The 20,575-nt window shown below is 47.0% G+C and overlaps 1 protein-coding gene across 1 annotated transcript; it reads left to right on the top strand.

Moving 5' to 3' along the window:
* The first annotated feature begins 10,757 nt into the window (after positions 1 to 10,757).
* TTC32 (tetratricopeptide repeat domain 32) lies at positions 10,758 to 14,629 on the top strand. Its single transcript, XM_077311384.1, has 3 exons — positions 10,758 to 11,061; positions 11,631 to 11,797; positions 14,323 to 14,629. The coding sequence occupies exons 1-3, from the start codon at positions 10,925 to 10,927 to the stop codon at positions 14,448 to 14,450; spliced, it is 432 nt and encodes a 143-aa protein (XP_077167499.1). The 5' UTR covers positions 10,758 to 10,924; the 3' UTR covers positions 14,451 to 14,629.
* Positions 14,630 to 20,575: the final 5,946 nt, after the last annotated feature.

Below are 20,575 nucleotides of genomic sequence, written 5' to 3'. Positions count from 1 at the left end.
GCATGGGTGGACATAATGGTGGCAAAGTGATGGTGCAACTGACCTTTTGACTTCCTCCTAAAAAACAACAGAGCCATTTTCCTTTCCATTGGGACCAACTGGCCCATGGAAACACTCCGGGGAAGTGGGGACTCAAAAGACATACCATCCCAAGAACCCAAACTCATTTTGATGCTCTCCAGTGCAGCCAGAACAAAGTTAGCCACAGTAAAAAGGTAAAGGTAAAGGTATCCCCTGTGCAAGCACCGAGTCAAGTCTGAACCTTGGGGTGACGCCCTCCAGCATTTTCATGGCAGACTCAATACAGGGTGGTTTGCCAGTGCCTTCCCCAGTCATTACCGTTTACCCCCCAGCAAGCTGGGTATTCATTTTACCGACCTTGGAAGGATGGAAGGCTGAGTCAACCTTGAGCCGGCTGCTGGGATTGAACTCCCAGCCTCATGGGCAGAGCTTTCAGACGGCTGCCTTACCACTCTGCGCCACAAGAGGCTCTGTTAGCCACAGTACTGAGTGCTGTTTCCTTGGAGCCATATTTGGGACCACCCACTATGACTCCTGCCTCTGAAGAGAATGAATTTGCCACCTTGAAGCCTTCAGTTGCTTCCTCTGGGGTGAGGCAATATGACATGTGGTGTGCTTTTTAACTTGACCGTTTGTGTGCTTTTGTGCTTAATAAACCAGTGGGATTCGTAAATCTATCCAGTCATGTGTGTGGTTCGTCTCAGTTGTCCTAGAATCCTGAAATAACCCCGGGGACTGTGGAGTATTCTGTAGAGGGGTGCTGAGTGCCATGCAGCCTTCAAGATGCTTCAGCTAAGCATCCAGGCGAATGATGTAGAGGCCGTGTACATAAGCGCTTTGGAAAAAGAAGCATGCATTGCAACCAGGTATGGAAACATCTGTCATGGTCCGTGGCTCAGAGGTCACATATCCTTGCCACAATAAACAGTTTAATTTTCGAAAAACCAAGATGCTAGTAGCCAGACCAACGTTCCCATTCAGGAGATACTGTGAGGGCAGTGTTGAACGGTTTTTTAAAAAATGTTTGCAAACTAGTTCATACTTTTTCCTGTTTTCATAGTAATTCTCAGCTACATATTTGAATGATTTGTAATGCTTTCTGCAAGACACGATGGCAGGCACAGCCCAGTGCACTGCGGAGGGTTGTCTGACAGACCTAACAGTGCAGAGCAAGGATCTCCAATCCTGTTAAGACTTTGGGCCAGGGGTGACCAAACTGTGGCTCTCCAGATGTCCATGGACTACATTTCCCAAGAGCCCCTGCCTACATCATGCCACCCCTGGGCACTCTCGGAATTTTGAGAAAGGGCAATTGGAATCTGCAGAAAATGGCTCCTACAGGAAGTAGAACCAATTACAAAATGGCTGCCATGAACTACTGGGAGGTTCCAAACCAGATTTCTCAATATGATGAGGCAGTGATGCCTCCTGGTGTTTTTGGAACCATCTCCTGCTCCTGGAAGAATGACAGAATTTCGGTTGGAATTTGGAGACTGCTTTGTTCACCTTGGTGGATGACCTCCACCAAGAAATGAACAGGATGAGTGTGACCCTGCTACAGTTCTGCTGGATCTCTCATCAGCCTTTATTGACGAGGTATCCTACTGGGCACAGGGACTAAGGAGCACAGCATTACAGTGGTTTGAGTCCTGTCTGGGAGACCAGTATCAGGTAGTGATGCTGGGGGATTTCTGTGCTGCCCCATGGCTATTGGCCTGTGGGGTTTCACAGGGCTCAATCTTATTCCCTCATCCTATTGAATATCTATATGAAGCCACTGGGAAAGATCAGGCCTGGAGTGTCACCAATATGTAGATGATAGCCAGAACTAACTTTCTTCCCCACATAGTTCTAAGGAAGTTGTTGAGGTTTGAAACCAGTCCAGGCAAAGCTACTAGTGCCCTACTAGGCCCCAGAGGAGATAGCCACAGTGATCCACATGACAGTCACTTTCAGGCTAGATACCTGTAACTTGCCCTTTGTGGGCCTACTCTTGATCCTGATCCAGAATGCAGTGGCACGGGTCCTCACAAGAACACCTTGGAGGGTCCGTATTCAACCATTCTTAAGACAGATGCACTGGCTCCCGACTCAATACTGGATCAGTTTCAAGGTTATGGTATTAACCTTTACGGCCATATGGGGTCTGAGCCCAACCTATCTCAGAGGCCGACTGACTGACTAGACTTCCCAAAGGGCATTGCGCTCCATCCACTTCAATAGGCTGGTGATCCCTGGCCCACGAGAAAGAAGTGAGTCTGGCCTCAACCAGGGCTAGGGCAGTTTTGGTTGTGGCCCCCACCTAGTGGAATGAGACCCGGAAGAGCTGAGGGCCCTGTTGGAACTGGCTCAGGCCCCCAGGGCCTGCAAGATGGAACTTTTCTGCCAGGCATTGGGCTTGGGCCAATGAACAATCAATGTTGGGGCCGTTGGGGCTCTCTCCTTCCATGTACACCCCCCTGAGACAAAATTGAGTGACTATTGGCGACACCAAAAAGAATACTGGTTTGTTAGCTGGTTTGACTGTTTGATTGTCTTTAATGGTTTAATCGAATCATGATGTTTTGATTTTAAATGAACTATTTCTGAATTGTATTTTTATGAATGAGTGTAATATCAATTGGACTTTGTTGGTAATTGTTCCAAGCTGGCTTGCCTTGTGTGTGTGTGTGTGAGTTGTCACAAAATCAGATTAGATCGATAGGCAATAGACTGATGATAATCCCGACAAGACAGAAGTGCTCTGAGTTAAGAACATACCAGGCAATTTGAGATCTTTCCTGTCTTGGATGGGGTTACAACGCCCTTTAAAAGTCACATACATGGCTTGGGAGTCCTATTGAGTAGCGATTCCCAACCTGTGGGCCGTGGACCACATGTGGTCCTCCGACTAATTGGAGGTGGGCCCCGAAGGATGCCTTCTCCCCCTCCGTCATGAGTTAGGCTGTCAGTTTAACTGTCATGAGTTAAAATTTCCATGAAAATAAAATGTTCCTTATGTTCATTGTTGTGGCGTGTCCGTATCTTATTTTGAAGGGATGTTTAAACATTACCATAGCGATCAGAGAGCGTTAGGGCAGTGGTTGAGAGCAGAGGAGTAAACTACCCCCCCCCACCGGGCCTCAGTAAAAGCCGTTGAGTGGTCCCCGGTGAGTGGTCCCCGGCGTTGAGTGATAAAAAGGTTGGGGACCACTGCTATTGAGAGTTCCGCTTGAGACACAGGTCACCTTAGAAAAACAGGTGCCTGCAGTTCTTTAGAAGCCTTTCACCCAACTTCTGCTGGTACATCAGTCTGATATAGTCACAGTGATCCATGCCTTAGTTTAACCTGAAATACTACAGATGTGCTGTGCTTGGAGCTGCCCTTGAAGAGTGTTTGGAGGTTGCAGCTAGTGTAGTGATATGGCTAGACCGCTAGTCAGGACCAGTTACCAGGATCATGTCACACACACAGAGTCACACAGTTCGACACCAACGGGATCAAGGTGGATCAGCCATTCTCGTGCCACTAGGGTGTAAACTGCACGGGGCTTTTATTCCAACCCCAGATCGATTCAGTCCCTGCCCTCTACACAGAATGCAATTTCCATTTGGATTTGGGGCGATTTAAAATTTCCTTCTGCAGCAAGAAGGATTGATCCGGAGTGACCCTACCTTTATTGTGCTTTATCTTGGAGTGCTGAAAATCCTGAATATATTCGGAAAATCGCATTGTTTTGAATCTGGGCTCTCCTCCGTGGTAGAGGACCCGTGATTGGCTACAGGTGGTCATGTGACAAGCCTGCCTCAAAGGAGAAGCCCCTAATTTCTCTCAACTTCTGTCGGCCTTGGATTTTTTTTTGTACCTTCTTCGTCCCCCCCCCCTCAAGAAAAGAAAAGAAAAGATTTTTTTCCTCCCTCCTCTGACTTCTTGGATCCTCTCCCCCCTTCAAGAAAACAAAGAAAGAGTCTCTTTGCCTCCCCCCCCTCTTCTGAGCCTCCCTAACCACGTGCAGAAGACTCTCCTGTTTCAATGGGGGGGGGGGGAGAGGAAGACCCAAGTTCAAAGCGATCTGAATTCAACAGGATTGACAATGGAATAAAGAAAGTAAGTGCAGACTCTGCCTAGATCTATCAGCCGCATTTGATGTGGCCAGCAGCAGAACCGGCATCACTGTGCCAGTGCCAAAACCCAACGGGACTCTGGTCAAATCTGAGAAGCTCTAAAGTAGAAGCTCTGTGTGTGTGTGCACAAGGACAGCAGCCTATTAGTGCAGAATCACAATCTGAGCATGGGGGGAGGGGGGAGTCACCTACACAGCTTGGAAGTCCAAGCCAGTTACCAGGAGCATGGGACCCAATTGGCACCTCCATGCATAATTTTGCTGACCTTAAACAACCTCAGAGATCCAGTGTTTGGGGGGAAATATATAAAGGTTTCCCCAATAGGGCAAACTGGGGTCGTTTCAGGATGGTAAGGGGGACAGCTTCAAGTTCTAATCAGAACTGAAACTTTCTGCATCAGACAGCTGAATACTAGGCATTCTGATCATGGAATTTTATAATCCATCTTGAATCTTGGCAAGAAAGCCAGACTGTAAATAATCTCCCAGCAACTTTCTGGCTTGACTCTATATGTTTCATTGATGATCAGGGAGCTGGAGAGGGTGCCGAGCCAGGGGCTAGCAACTGCTGGGAGGCTGGAGGAGTGAGGACTTTGCAATGGCATGGTCAGCATGGTGGTGACATCTCCCTTCTGGAAAAAACCCGGAAGAGACAGCACACATCTCCAGAAATTGACTGAAACACTATGATGAAACAACTCCAGGAGGGGAGTGACATCACTTCCTGGTCTCTCCAGGATGGGTCGCCACACCACCATGCCAATGACAACTCTAAAATTTATTTTAACATCACCAACTGATGAAGCAGGTGCAGGGGGGTAGGTGTCCTGCCATAGTGAGAGCCTGGGAATCTCAGGCTTGAGACTAGGCCTCTGGAAACTCTAGCCACTACCCACGCTAGTTCCTGGAAGGGATTTTTCTCATTCACTTCAAAGGAAGGGGCAAATGCCTACATGCGTCCATTTTATCAGAGCATACAAAAGGTCTGCATCTGGGAATGGGGTTCAGCCATATATTTCAATGGACCAAGACAGAACCTTTGATTCAATGGGTTCTATTAGTGCAACAAATGACCATGGGGCAGCCTGCTTTACACCCCTTTATCTCTACTCCTCATCCCTTTTCCTGGAACTACCCTAAAAATCATTAAGTCAGTCTTCCAAAAAGCTGCTGGCAGGGATTCTGGGGGCCATTCCACACAGCGCTAATATTGCTGAAGTCTGTTGTGTGACACTATTTTTTAAACATTCTGTACGACATTGTACACAATCTGCAACACTCCTGAAACACTCCCACAAAAAGCACTTCCATGTAGTGCTTTTCGGGGAATCGTAAAAAGTGGATTTCCCCTAAAAAAACTGCTTCACTCCTAAGAACAACCTGCAACATATCCGAAAAAGACATATGCATTCTCAAAATAGTGGTAGAAAGAATGTCCCTCCCTAGCTCTCGCCCCCGAGCTTCTGGAGACACGATCACCATTTTTCCCCCCTGAAACCGGCGAAAGCAAGGAGGCTTCTTCAGCTGAAGTCCCTCCACAGAAGTGCTTAACAGTAAAACAAAGCTCCCTTCTGCAATTGTCTTTAAAGTTTCCAAGCATAATACAACCCCCTATTCGACACTGCCTGTATTTTTTGGACAGAAATTGCACCCATCGGGGGGGGGGGGTTACTTGAAGAATGTGTAAATGATTAAGCGCCAGCTCCTGCGCCAGCAAAAAAGATCTTTCTGAAACATCGAATGAACAAATATTTGTTGCTACTGGTGTTTTCAGGTTTTTAAAAAACAGATTTTAAAGGGAAAGAGGCTTTCCGGGAGCACGAACACAACGGTTCATTGGCTGTTCTGTTTGATTAATGGCTAGGGGCGGGAAAAAGCACAGAAAAATATCGTCTCCTTTGTTGCGATTCCGGCGAGACCAGAAACTTGTGGGTAACAAACACAGCACTAGTGGGAGATCCTTTTTTCAGCTAGAAACGGCTGTGTGCGTTGTCAAGACCTGCCGCTATTAATTGTAGCGCTTTACAATAGCGCTTCCATTTGGCTACATTGCTGGTTGTGCGGAATGGCCCTGGGTCTTCTGCCTAGCAACAATTGCAGCCCCCAAGGTTTACACATTGCAATGGCATACTCATGCCTTCAGGCCTTGACACTCAGAAGGTAAGAACAGCCTGACCCTGTTCAGAATGTTTCTTCAGCCGACTTATCAAGAAGCTGTATTCTGGAAAAGGCATGTACTGCTCCCCTAGCTTGATATGAACCAAAGGTCAGGAACAGTCAGATCAATATGCAGAATTGTAGCCAATTTCTAATAACTATGGTCTAAAGAAGGTTGCAATCATTTCCTTTACCACGAGACCATCAACCACATTTAGGGATCACTAGGGTAGTCCCAGAGACTCCTCACTAATTGTAAAAATGGGGCATGGGAACTCCCCCCCCCAATCTTCTGTTCATCAAAACCCTAAAGTAATTGGAATCCTTCAGACTGGCCACACACTTTCAAAGTGCAAATGAGGTCTATGACCAAAATCAAACAAAATGAATGTCTGTCCTGTCTTTTTCTGTGTTTACCTGGAATCATCCCCTAATTCACAAAGCCTCCATTCTGGATTTTTATATACACTACATACTGGCTAGATCAGTTTTCCAAAAACACTGGGAAGGAAAGAATTCGGGATGGGTAAACCAATGTTGAGATAGACTCCATAACACAAAAATATTGACAGTTTTTACACTTGGGTGGAAATTCCCGAGTCCAATTTTATTTGCATAAAATAATTATGCTGATGTCACTTTCTCTAAGCACTGAAGACAAGGGCTGTCATTAAGAGGAAGCGCTTAAGAGTGGCGGCTTATAATCAGGAGAGCTGTGTTTGATTCCCTGCTCTTCCGCATGCAGCCAGCTGGTGACCTTGGGCTAGTCACAGTCCTGTTAAAGAGCTGTTCTCACAGAGCAGTCCTGTCCTGAGAGCTCTCAGCTCTACATACCTCACAGGGCGCCTGCTGTGGGGACAGGAAGGTAGAAAAAAGTAGAATAGAAGACCCAACGTCTTCTGGAAGACCTAAAAACACTTTGATAAACAGTCTGATCCAAAGGAGCGCACAAACCATGCAGAATTTAAGATGGAGTCCTTTAAAATGCTAAAATCCCATTATTTCACTGATTCAAAGGGGTTACATGCATATTCTTTTTTTTGGGGGGGGTGCTCTTCATCTAGGATTCCTAACCTCCAGGTGGAATCTAGAGATCTCCTCTTACAACTGATCTCCAGACGACAGTTCACCAGGTTCCTTTCATCCCTGCTCGGGATTCAGAGAGGGAAACTGTACATGTAGAGCCCATCCGAATGTGAAGATCTCTATCGAGATGGGGAGCATGCACACAAAAGCCAGGTTCTGCGTGGGTTGAGGTCCTTGATGAGTAGGAACAAGGTGTTTTTTTCTTGTGCTTTCAATAGCTGTTTCAACATACATGTTATCCACATGACATTATTAAGCTAGAGATACCATTAAAAGACAGTGAATAGCTTGCTTTATAATGACTGTTTCCACATGGGGAATTAGGCCCAGGCTGGTGCTCATCTGGTTGCAGAGCCAAACCCCATTTCCAAATAACATCGGTGCCAGCCCAGGCCTGGCCCAATTCAGGCCCTTCATTGGCCTGTGGAAAGGGAACACAGATAATTCCTCCTTATTTGTTGGCCTTCATCTTTGTTGGTCTTAAAGGTGCTGATGGAAGCCCATTTTGTTGTGCTACTTCAGACCAAAACAGCTACCCACTTGAAATAACCAGTTTATGTTCCTCTTCTTTAGGATTCTGGAGCCTAGTTTGAATCAAATTCGTTTTTGTCACAAAGAGAAATTTTATTTTTGAGTTGTAGCCATACCACAACATCACCAGGAGGTGGCACTGCTCACAACCAGAAACTAGAGCCCTCAAAGCTGGAAAAATTAATATATAAAACTTGACTTTTATGCAATGTCTAAGTGGGGGGATGACAACAGGGGAATGGAGTCGCAGAGCTGTGGATTTAAGCAGAGGATCTAGAATAAGGGGACCAGATTTTGACATTGGTAAAGCAGGACACCATTGACCGGGGGGGGGGGGGGGTTCTTGATTAAAAATTTGGTCTATATGGAACAACAAAAAGTTCCATAGAATTCATAGAACGCAAAAATAGTGTTGTAATATATATATTTTTTAATTTCAACGTAAGTACAATTTGTCAGGTACCCCCAGATGTCCCTCCTTAATCTGGTCACCTTAATCTAGCAGTATGCATATCTACACAAAAAGCTTTGCACTTTTTGATCTGGGGAGGGAAAACCAATGAATGATACAGGGATCCATGGAATCTGGTTTACAAAGTTATTTTGCTCAGGAAGCCATTCGTAGACATAACTCTGGAATAATAGAATAAAGTCTGAGAGGACATGGGGTGGGGATTGTGATGCGAAGGCCTACTCTGCAGGGCTGCCCTACCTATCAATCAGCCAGTATTCAGGAAGGGAAACCTGGAAAGTTGTTGATCAGACGCGTAATAGGTAGCTGCAATAGCTCTGGAAAAGTGCTATTCTGCGTCACTCTTTCCAGCCAAAACATTCAGATGGTGATGGACATGAATTCGTAGCTCACTAACGTCTCACCCACCCATCTCTGAAACAAATAGGGACCTCTCTGTGTGTGTGCCATGAAACGGCTCATGAGCCTTGTAGCACTTTAATGATTAGTCACTTTATGATGTCTTAAGCTTTTGTGTGCCAAAGTCCGCTTGGTCAGATGCATAAAGAGTTGCATTCAGCTGACGGAAAGGTTTATACCCACACTGACAAACATTTTAAAGCTGTAATTAAGGAAGCAGCAACTAGAACCAGTCACAGAAGTAGCAACTAGAATCATAGAGTTGGAAGGGACCTCCTGGGTCATCTAGTCCAACCCCATGCACTATACAGGACATTCAGATGCCTATCACTCATCCGCTGTAATCTGCCACCCCCTTAAACCTTCACAGAATCAGCCTCTCCGTCAGATGGCTATCCAGCCTCTATTTAAAAATTTCCAAATATAGAGAACCCTGTTCTACTAAGGAAGCCTGTTCTACTGAGAACAGTAGCAGTCTTCCTAGTTTTGCTAAGCTAAGTGACACCTGTCATGTCCCAGGTTTTACTAAACTATAGTCCACCTAGGGTGAAACTGTAAGTTATTCGATTTCCATTCTGATATTTTGCACTTTACGTTTTCCCTCTGCAATGTCTGGTTGATCCATGGTGACCCTAGCTTTCCCCTGCGATATCCAGGAGCAGATATAGCTCACTACATTTGAGGAAACTGCTCCGAGAGCCCCAGTATTAAGTGTAGATTTTTTGCATTTTCTGATTAACTTCCTGCCCCATGCCTCCAATGCTGATGTAACGAAGCAGCCTGTCTCTGATTGGTCAGGGTGTCAGTTCAAAGACTGCCTGCTTCCCAGTTGCTATTCCCTTACAAGTCTTATTTTTGCCCTCATTTTGGGATCTGTGCTCCAAAAGCCCACACTTCTCTCAGCAGAGATTTGCGTCTTGGATTTACTTCCCCCTCCTCATTCTCTGTGAGGATTCTGCCTCCCCTCCCCCGAACTCTGGTCCTGCGGAAAAGATAAACAAGCAGCCTCGTGCTCCACTTGACCCCCCCCCCCCCGGCTTGCTCTGGCTGCAGGAAATAAAGCACTCTCCAGCCTTGTGCTCCAGTGCTGGCTGGAACTTCACTCAGCCCCCCCCCTTCCAAGTGGGAAAGGGGTAAAAATTGGGACAATGCAAATGCAGAAGGATGCCGTGTTTAAAATCAGGGGGAAAGGAAGGCTGTAGATACGGGTTCAAATCTACCAAAATTTGGCAAGATTTACAGTGGAAAAAAAAATGAGTGCAGAATGTCCCCTAGTGATGCTTCAGAAGCTAAAACAGCACCATATAAACTAAGTACATACAAGAATGTCAGTCCCCATGTGGGTCTCTTGCTTTTCCTTAATAACATCTTAGTTTTACACCAGAACATCCCCTCCCCACCCCCGTAGCCACTGCATTTCATAGCACTTGGTGCTGTCTAAAACTTTCGTTTTTCGGCACCTCCTGTGTACAGCTGCTTGGTGAAAGGGGTGGGGGGGTGAACTTTGTGGAAGCACAGGTCGGAATAAAACCTTCTTCAACTCTAAATAGCCACTAGTTTGTTTGTTTGTTTATTTATACATTGTTCTATGTAAATGTTCGATGTTTTATGTAAACCGCCCAGAGCCGTAGGGTATAAAAGAGCGGTATAAAAATCTTAATAAAATAAGATAAATAAATCTCGCCTCTTATTTCATTTAGCTAGGTGGTGAACAGCTGGGAATTAATCATGTAGTTCTGATTGGGTCAGCACTTCTTTTCTGTGGACACCTTGTTCCTACTCATTTTCGCATCTGCTCCCCAAAGCAACCTACCCGCCCCATGACCCTTAAAATGGGTTAAACATCTAACGCGCTTCAGAATTCTGCTCAAAGGCCCCCCCCCCCCGTCACCCCTGACAACAGGTAACTAGGGAGGGAAAAAAATCTGCTATCGCTCACGGGGTTTGGCGCCCCCTAGAGGAACGAGCGAGCTACAAGACCTCCGCGCTGACGTCATTCGCGGAAGCGAGGCCGTCGATGCCCTTTCCGCCGGCCGAGAAAACGGAGCGCGCGGGCCCCGTCCCAAAGCTCCATTCCCGTTTAAGGTAGGGGGTGGAGAGAGGATGGCGAAGGCGACCTCATTTCCTCCCTCTCCAGCCAGCTCCGCGGATTGATATGGCCCAAGTCGCGAGCGCTGAAGCCGCGCAGGACTTGCTCTCCGCCGCGCACACGCAATTCCAGGAGCGGCGATTCGAGCGGGCGGAGGAACTCTACAGCCGCTTCGTCCAGCACTGCACATGCGCCGGTTTGAGGTCACTCCATCTCTTCGAAAGTGGCGCGGGGGGGCGGGAGCGGAGTCTTGCCGTCCGAAGCGCCCGCCTCGCTAGAGCGCGGAGAGAGGGGATGTCCTTCGGCAGAAGTCAAAAGGGAGCCTGGCGTTGCCCTTAAAGCAGGGATAGTCAACCTGTGGTCCTCCAGATGTTCATGGACTACAATTCCCATGAGCCCCTGCCAGCTCACGGTGGCAGGGGCTCATGGGAATTGTAGTCCATGAACATCTGGAGGACCACAGGTTGACTACCCCTGCCTTAAAGCAAAATCTTTGCCTTCGGGTGCCAACTGCGTGTAGCAAACCCCAAACTCTTGAACAGACAAGCTGCGTTGTGGGGGAGGGGGGGCGTGCACGTGCTCTTGGGGGAGGGTTTTTGGGGTGGCGCGGAGAGCGGCGCTGTTCGATTTTAAGAATTTTATTACTTCATTCAAATGATCTTTTCCTTTCCTTAGGGGAAATGTGTTCTGGAGCTTTTTTTAAAGGTGTGAGTAATTCTCATGAACCATATTTAACTGACTCTTCCCCCCCCCCCCAATTCTCTTTGACAAGCCAGTGCAGCAGCCGAGACCTTGCCACCGCTCTGAACAACCGGGGTCAGATCAAGTACCTGAGAGTGGACTTCTATGAAGCAATGGATGATTACACAGCAGCTATAGAAGCTCAGCCTGATTTTGAAGTCCCATATTATAACAGGGGTTTAATATTATATAGGCTAGGTATGGACATGACGTTTTACTAATCTTCCTCAATACAACTTATTGTCATAATCGTTCACTCAGTAACTCTGGACTAAACTCACTATAATGGCCATCTCCAAAACATCTGCATTTGTGGGACGTTTTCCATGCAGGCATTTGGCTGGTTCTGTTCTAGAAAATTCCAGAGAGAGGTTATATGGACCACTAGGTAGCCAGCTTGGTGGTGTGGTTAGGAGTGGTGGCTTCTAATCTGGCAAGCCGGATTTGATTCCCTGCTCCTCCACATGCAGCCAGCTGGGGGACCTTGGGCTAGTCACAGTCGTGATAGTGCTGCTGCTCCTAGCTAGGAGTTTTGGATTCCATTTTTGTTGTAGATGAAGTGACAGTGAAAGCAATTTCTGGAAGCTTCCCGCCACTCTTAATATAGAAAGAGGCCCGTTGAGGAACTAGAGGCCCGTTGGCCGCTGCGGGGGGGGGGGATACGTTTTATGTTTTCAGACGGCTCTCAGTATCCTAAGTGGTCAGTAAGGGTGGCCACTTGCCCCCTTAATCTCTGCCTGGCTTGGTTACTCAAAACGAGTGACCAGTGGATAGGAGGCCCTCTAGGGGAGATTGTCCACCTCTCCCTGCCTACAGAAGAATTACTGGGGGTGCTGAAGGAGTCAGTAGTTCATCCCTTGCTGAAAAAACCATCACTGGATCTGAGAGTCCCAGCCATGTTTTGCATCTGTCATTCCTGGGAACGGTAGTTGAAAGGACCATGACAGACCAGCTCCTGGCGTACTTGGAGGAAACTTCAGCACTCGATCCATAACAGTCGGGCTTCTGTCATGGCCACGGGGTGGAGACAGTACTCGTTGCCTTGTTGCATGACCTCCGGTGCCAGCTGGATTGGGGCAGGTTAGCAGTACTATTGTTAATCTTTTGGCCACATTTGATGTGGTCAACCACGAGTTACTGATCCACCACCTCACCGGGGTCGGGATTCAGGGAACAGCCCTTCAGTGGTTGTGTTCCTTTTTCCAGGACCGGATACAGAGGGTGGCAGCGGGGGAGATGTTATCGTTCTCTTATAGACTTCCTTGTGGAGTACCACAAGGTGCGGTACTCTCCCCAACGTGATTTAACATCTTCATGTGCCCTGTAGGACAGTCGGTATGGAGTTACGTGCTGGTTTGTCATCAATATGTAGATGACACCCAGTTCTGCTACCTCATGGATGGCCATCCAAACTCCCCCCCCAGATACGTTTGCCAGATGTTTGGAAGCTGTGGCTGGATGGTTAGAGCAGAGCCATCTGAAACTCAACCCCTCCAAGACAGAGGTCCTGTGGCTGAGCAGGAAGGGGGCGGGACAGGAAGCGTGTCTCCCTACCTTCATGGGAGTGCAGCTTAACGTCTCGGCAAGATGCACAAAAGGATTAAGAAGCACTGCTGATTGCACATATGAGTAGAAAGCCATTTTGTTCTTCTGACTTAGCTTTGCACAAGTTGCAATAGCCTCCGTGTGCACTGGAGAATTGTACATGGGCCAAGTCATTTGCTGAGTTTCCTTTTATCTCCTCTATGCAATGAGATCTCATACATATGAGATCAGAGCCATGCAGAGTAGGACTGGAGGATGGAGTCTGAGATGCATTCAAAACTGAGAGCCAGCTTGGTGTAGTGGTTAAGAGCGGTGACTTCTAATCTGTTGAGCTTGGATTGATTCCCTGCTCCTCCACATGCAGCCAGCTGGGTAATCTTGGGATTATTGCAGCCCCTGATAGTGCTGTTCTGACCGAGCTGTAATCTCAGGGCTCTCTCAGCCTCACCTCCTTCACTGGGTGTCTGTTGTGGGGAGAGGAAAGAGAAGGCAATTGTAAGCTGCTTTGAGACTCCTTTGGGCACTGAAAAGCAGGGTATAAAGGCCAACTCTTCTTTGTGCATGGAATTGAGTTTGTATATCTTACAGATTTGTCTTTTCATTAAAATATTTGATATTCTGTGGTGGGGGTGGATATATCTGTTCTGAGTATGCTAGTCCCCAGGTTCCGCAGGGCCTGCAAAAAGGAGCTCTTCCGCCAGGCATTTGGTTGAGACCAGACGCAATCAACAGCGACTGAAAGGCCCCTGCTCCCCCCCCTTCCCCCCCCAGAAGTCCACCAACATGCTCTGGACCAGTTTGTATTGTTGCATTGTTGTGTTGTATATATTATTTATACTGATACATTGTTATACGGTTACAACCATTCGTTATTATTGTCAGGTTCCTCACATGTTTATAGATTATTTTATGTACTGTTGTTTGTTCTTATGTAAACCGCCCTGAGCCCCCAGGGAGGGCGGTATATAAATATAATAAATAAAATAAAATAAATCTCCAGACTAAAGAGATCAGTTCCGCTAGAGAAAATGACTGCTTTGGAGGGTGAACTCCATAGAATGATAAAACACTGTGGTCCCTCTTTGCCCCAAATACCACCCATTCCTGGCTCCACCTCCAAGGTCCCCACCCAGAGCTGGAAAATCTAACCTCTTGCGTTTTCTGTCTTTTCAAAACAGGACATTTCGATGAAGCCCGGACGGACTTTGAGAAAGTTTTGGAGCTAAATCCCAGCTTTGAAGACGCTTCATTGAGTTTGAAGCAGACTATAAGGGATAAAGAAGAAAAACAAAGAAGAACCTATTAAAAATATGCTGCCATTGCTGGAAATCGTATTTTGTGGCCATGAGATGGAATTGTCTGAAAAAGCTATAATAGAGAAAAACTGCTCTGTTTCTGTTCACCTCCTTCCTTTATTTTACTTCTAGCCCCAAAGAGAAAAAAAAATCTGAATAATAAATTTAGGTGATGTTGTTAAAATGTAAAGTGTATACATGCTGTAGTATTTCTGTAATAGCAGAGGTGGACAAAAGCAGAGTTATGAGCCTTCTCTGAGAGGCTGTTCATTGTAAACTAAAATGGTTTAATAATACAAACTTTATATCTAACCCAACACATGCATTTAGTAAAGAGTATTAACCCTAACAAGCCATTAAAATGCAATAAATAAATCCCCTATACTAAAAATACTAAAATACTTAAAAAATACTAAATTACTATCCTTTACAAAAGCTTGAAATCTTAGGTTCCACTCCAGGAAAGTTACAAACAAGCTCCAATCTCCCATTTAAACCAACAAAGCTCAAAGGGGTTTAATTGGCTGGATTGTGTGCTTCCTGGTCCAAATATGCATTTTAGTCCTAAAGCTCCAGATCAGAATAGACCACAAGAACTCATCTTTTAAGCTCTGAACAGTCTGCATCTCATTTAAAGACAAATCGACTCGCCTGGAGAAACCCAGGAAAAATAACATGCTTTCTCATTTGAGGCCCTTGAATTAAGCAGTCAAGCTGCTCTCAGCAAATACGGTGGCACTGAACCAGGGGAGCCAAGATCAAATTCTACTTCACATGTCCTTGGCCTTGATGCAGTCATGCTTGGTTCTTCTTGAACTGAGCATTGTCCCACCTTGCAGAGTTCTGGGAGGATAAACAGGAGGAAACTAGAGTACATGAGATATTCTAAATGCATTGATGATACTATGCATGGCATTATTCTAGCCTTTCCTGGGGATTTCTCTTTTGTTTTAGCTAAATCTTGCACTTGGGTAAGACCAGTCATGTCTCTGGACAAGTTGGTGTATTTAAGTCTAGAGTTGAATGCCAGCCTCCAGGGAGGACCGGGGGGGGGGGGGGTCTCATGGAATTACTGCTCATTTTCAGACTACAGAGATCTGTTCCCCTGGAGGAAATGGTTGTATTGAGAAGAGCTGGGATTTCTTTTTGTATCCTGCTTTTTGCTACCGGAAGGAGTCTCAAAGTAGCTTACAATCATCTGCCCTTCCTCTCCCCACAGCAGACGCCCTGTGAGGGAGGTGCAGCTGAGAGAACGGCTCTGTGAGAACTGTGATGAAGAAGAAGAGTTGGTTCTTATATGCCGCTTTTCTCTACCAAAAGGAGGCTAAGGTCCCTCTCCTCCCCAGACTCCATTCCAAATTTTTCTAGTCCCCGGATTCCATCCCCAAATTTCCAGGAGTTTTAAAACCTGTATATGGCAACCCTCCCCTCCCCTTCCCCCATCCCTTGCTGGTGGCTGGGGGGAGGGCGGAGAGAGAGAGAGTTGGATTTGGCAACCTTGCTTCCTCTGGCTGCTAGCTAGCATTGTGCTGATAGGTAATAAGATACAGATGCTACATATGTATTCCTCATTCTATAGCAGCCTTCTTCAACCTTTTGACACTGGAGGAGCCCTGAAATAAATTTTCAGGCTTTGAGGAGCCCAGGAAGTGATGTCACCTGGCCACACCTCCCTGCTATGCACCTCCCCTCAGTTACATGTCACCAGAAGTGACATCACGACCCATATTAACAGGCAGGCTGGAGGAGGATTGAGGGGAAGGGGGAGAGACAGGACAGGGTTTAAGGCAGGAGTGGGCATGCAGGCTCCACCCCCTTCCAGGCACAGAAACCACAAGAGAACTCAGGCGCGGGAGTGGGGGGGGGAGCAAGGGAGGCAGCCGGTTCCCTAGCTTGTTCAGCAAGGAAGGAGGGGAAATGCTCCCCCCCCCAAGCTCCCATGGACCCCTAGTTTGGAATCCCTGTTCCATATGCTTAAGTGTCTTACTATACTTCCTTGGAACAGTTGTATAATAATAATAATAATATTATTAGATGTATTCCTTGCCACTTCTGAATTGGCTTGTGGTAGGTTAGAGACAGCATCAATTGCATTTAGCATCTTGCTCCAAAGCTTTCAGGACAGCCTCTGCCCTCCCAATAAGCTAGAGGTACCCAAATAATCAGCCCTGACTGCTCCTTAGAAGGCCAGATCCTGAAGATGAAACTCAAATACTTTGGTCACCTCATGAGAAGGAAGGACTCCCTGGAGAAGAGCCTAATGCTGGGAGTGATTGAGGGCAAAAGAAGGATTTATGTGAAGGTTGGACCATAAGGAAGGCCAAGCGTCAAAGAATTGAGGCTTTTGAACTCTGGTGCTGGAGAAGACTCTTGCGAGTCCCTTGGACTGCAAGGCGAACAAACCGGTCAGTCCTAGAGGAGATCAGCCCTGCCTGCTCCTTAGAAGGCCAGATCCTGAAGATGACACTCAAATACTTTGGCCACCTCATGAGAAGGAAGGACTCCCTGGAGAAGAGCCTAATGCTGGGAGCGATCGAGGGCAAAAGAAGAAGGGGACGACAGAGAATGAGGTGGATGGATGGAGTCACTGAAGCAGTAGGTGCAAACTTAAATGGACTCCGGGGAATGGTAGAGGACAGGAAGGCCTGGAGGATCATTGTCCATGGGGTCGTGATGGGACGGACACGACTTCACACCTAACAACAACAACCCAAATAATATGAGGAGCAATCTCTAGTTAAAATATCCTGTATTAGGTGAGATGAGAGACCACTGCCTGAGGCTTAGGGAAACGCTTGATCCCAGCGAGATGGTTGATCAGCAACCTGACTCTCATCTTGACGAAGCTGCTTGATGCCAAGTCGAACCAATAGGAAAGCACAGTGCAGTACTTTATATTAAGCGCCCTCCTGGCCCTCTTGAGTTTGGTGTCATGAACAGCGATATAGTTCTTGTTGCTGGAGACGCACCCCTGCAACTTGGTCTGAACGACTGTAATAACGTTTGAACTGAACTGAACTGAACACCCCTGCAATTCTGAAGCATTGTGAAGAACAAAGGGATATATCCCTTGGCTAAGAGGGCTCTTCCCTTGCCTGGGAGGCTTTTTCCCTGCTGTCGATTCACTGTGGCCTTACCACATTGCCAGAAGCTAAGTCCCAGGAGAGGCACACTGGGCTGGGTGGACATTCACCATGGGGGGCAGGAGTGGTGAGTGGCCCGTCCACTGGTCACCACAGTTCTGTGGTCTCAGGTGGAGCAGGGGTAGAGTTCAAGCCTGAGGACTGGGCTAAATTGGAACGTGTGCTACTGAATGGAGCCCTCGTGGTGAGGAGTGGCCCATGGGGCTTTTAAGGCAAGAGAAGTTCATCAGAAGTCCTTTGCCTCTGTCTGCTCCTAGGCCACTGCCTGCCTCCCTGTTCTGAATACTGACCAGGATCACTCCTGTTTGGCTTTCAAGATCGGGATAGCTTGGACTATCAAGGTCAGAGTCCCTGCAGGTCTACAGTGCTGAATTATGACGCTTCTCGACTTCAACCACTGGAGAACTTCCAAACGCAAGAGCATAGAGTTCCAAAGTGTAGCGCATCCAAAAAACATGACATGCATAGGAAACCAAAGCTGCTCTGAATACTCATTCTGGGATGGTTTTATCATTTCAGCGATGCTTGTAGGAAACCAGGAACGTTCCATCTCCGGTCACTCCACAGAGTACCTGGCCATCTTGAAGCACTAATGGAGGTGGATTATGGTGGCCAGTACAATAGCCATATGTTTCTGTTCTGAAGTTCTGGATACATGGAAAGGGCTTTGATTGCAAGCACATGTCTGAAGAGCACACCCGGTGCAAAAGAGACATGTCAGAATTTTAAGACAAGTCCTATTATATCACAGCCACAAAAAAAAAAAACCAGCCCAAGCCGCGTCTGTTTTTAAATTTCTGTTTTTTTTGGGGGGGAAGGGTAGAAGGAAAAGCAGTGGGGAGAGCCTGAAATCTGAAGCTTTGTAGCAGTTCAAAAAAAAAAAACAATTTGTGAGATAAAGCTCATGGTGGACAAGAGGGCTTTGGAAAGTTAAAAGAGGATGTGGTAACTTTGGCTGGAGGATTGCAAACGCTCCCAAGGCCCTTATAGAACGCATGAGGCAATTCTGGCATAGCCTTTTTGATGCCTGGTGCCGGACATGTAAATCCAGCAGATGCGTTCCTGCCTCCAGTGCAAAAGGGCTGGCAAATTACCTTGGCCGGGAGTGCTTCAGACATGAGTAATTTTCAGGACCGTTCCCCGAGGAGTCCGAACTTTCAAAGCTATATAGGTAAAATAGATATCGGCCGCGTTGCCAGGCTCTTTCACGCGTGTCTCCCGTTGGCAGGGGTTTGTTCTGCTGGGGGCCCGGAGTCTCATTTCCTTTCTATCCGATCCCTATTATATCAGAAACGATGAAAAATATAAATACTGGGGGCGATTTCGCTAGACTCTTAAAAGTGGTTTGTTGCATGACATAACGCTTTGCTCCCCAGAGGCTGTGGGGCCCCACTGTACGGCTGTCAAGAGACAGTTGCTTGACCACCACCAACGTCAAGCCCTGGCTCAGGGGATGGGGAATAGCGCAAGCTCCAAGGACATGAAGTATTAAAACTTTTATGGCTCATAAAAACGTCACTCGCTGAATGCTGGACATTTCCCAAAGTCCAGCTAAGTGGCTATGAGGCGAAAGAGAAGTAGAGGTTTTGGCCACTGTTGATGTAAACCCATTTCCCCCTCCTCCCTTTAAGGCAGAAGAGGCCTTCTCATTTGTTCCTCATGCACAGGCCAGGCTGAAAGTTGGTGACTTAACCAGGAAACTCCTGCATAGGTCTTAAAGCAGCCTCTCACAACTTTTTTTTGATTATTGAGAAACCCCTGAAATATCCTTCAGGCTTTGAGAAGCCCCAAAAGTGGCATGAAGGTGCAGAATATGGTTGGGAAGAAGTGCGGTGTATAGAACCACTCGGAGCCCCTCCCCTTCCCATCACAGGCCTTGGGGGGGGGCGAAATGGGTCAACATGACCATATATGGTCATAGCAACAAAATTAAAAATATATATTTAGAATTAATTAACCCCCACCCATTTGAAGAAGAAGAAGAGTTGGTTCTCATATGCCGCTTTTCTCTACCCAAAGGAGTCTCAAAGCGGCTTACGTTTGCCTTCCCTTTCTTCTCCACACAACAGACACCCTGTGAGGGAGGTGGGGCTGAGAGAGCCCTGATATTATTGAAGAAGAAGAGTTGGTTCTTATATGCCGCCTTTCTCTACCCGAAGGAGTCTCAAAGTTGCTTACAATCCCTTTTCTTTTCCCCACTACAGACACCCTGTGCGGGTAGTGAGGCTGACTAAGCCCTGATATTACTGAAGAAAAAGAGTTGGTCTTATATGCCACTTTTCTCTACCAAAGAAGCCTCAAAGCGGCTTACAGTCGCCTTCCCTTTCCTCTCCCCACAACAAACACCCTGTGAGGGAGGTGAGGCTGAGAAAGCCCTGATATTACTGCTCGGTCAGAACAGCTTTATCAGTGCTGTGGCAAGCCCAAGGTCACCCAGCTGGCTGCATGTGGGGGAGCAGGGAATCAAACCCTGCTTGCCAGATTAGAAGTCCGCACTCCTAACCACTATACCACGCTGCCTCTCTTCCAGGGCTGTTGCGAAACCCTGATTGAGAAAGCCTGCTTTAAACCAACAAGATACACATCAGGATCAAATAGGCATCTCCCAGACTAAACCCTTACTGCCCCATGCAGACTCCTACTGATGCTATGCAGGGAATGGCAAAGAACCTTCTACTCATGTCACTCTCAAAAAGAAATTTCTTACAGACCCTTAGAACTAGTGTAGTGTAGTAGCTAAGAGTAGCGGATTCTGATATGGAGAACCAGGTATGATTCCCCGCTCCTCCACAAGAAGCCTGCTGGGTGAGCTTGGTCACAGTTCCCTCTCAGCCTCACAAGAGGCCTGTTGTGGAGACTGGAAGAGAAGGACATTATCAACAGCTTAACTCCTCAAGATAGAGAAAAGCTGGAAAGAAAAACCAGCTCCTCCTCCTCCACCTCTTAGAGAAATGGTTGCAAGTTTTCATTGAAAACAGCCACTTCTAGTTGGC

The sequence above is a fragment of the Paroedura picta genome, chromosome 1 (assembly GCF_049243985.1).
Source record: "Paroedura picta isolate Pp20150507F chromosome 1, Ppicta_v3.0, whole genome shotgun sequence".
Taxonomy (NCBI): domain Eukaryota; kingdom Metazoa; phylum Chordata; class Lepidosauria; order Squamata; family Gekkonidae; genus Paroedura; species Paroedura picta.
This window is presented reverse-complemented; position numbering and strand designations above follow the sequence as displayed.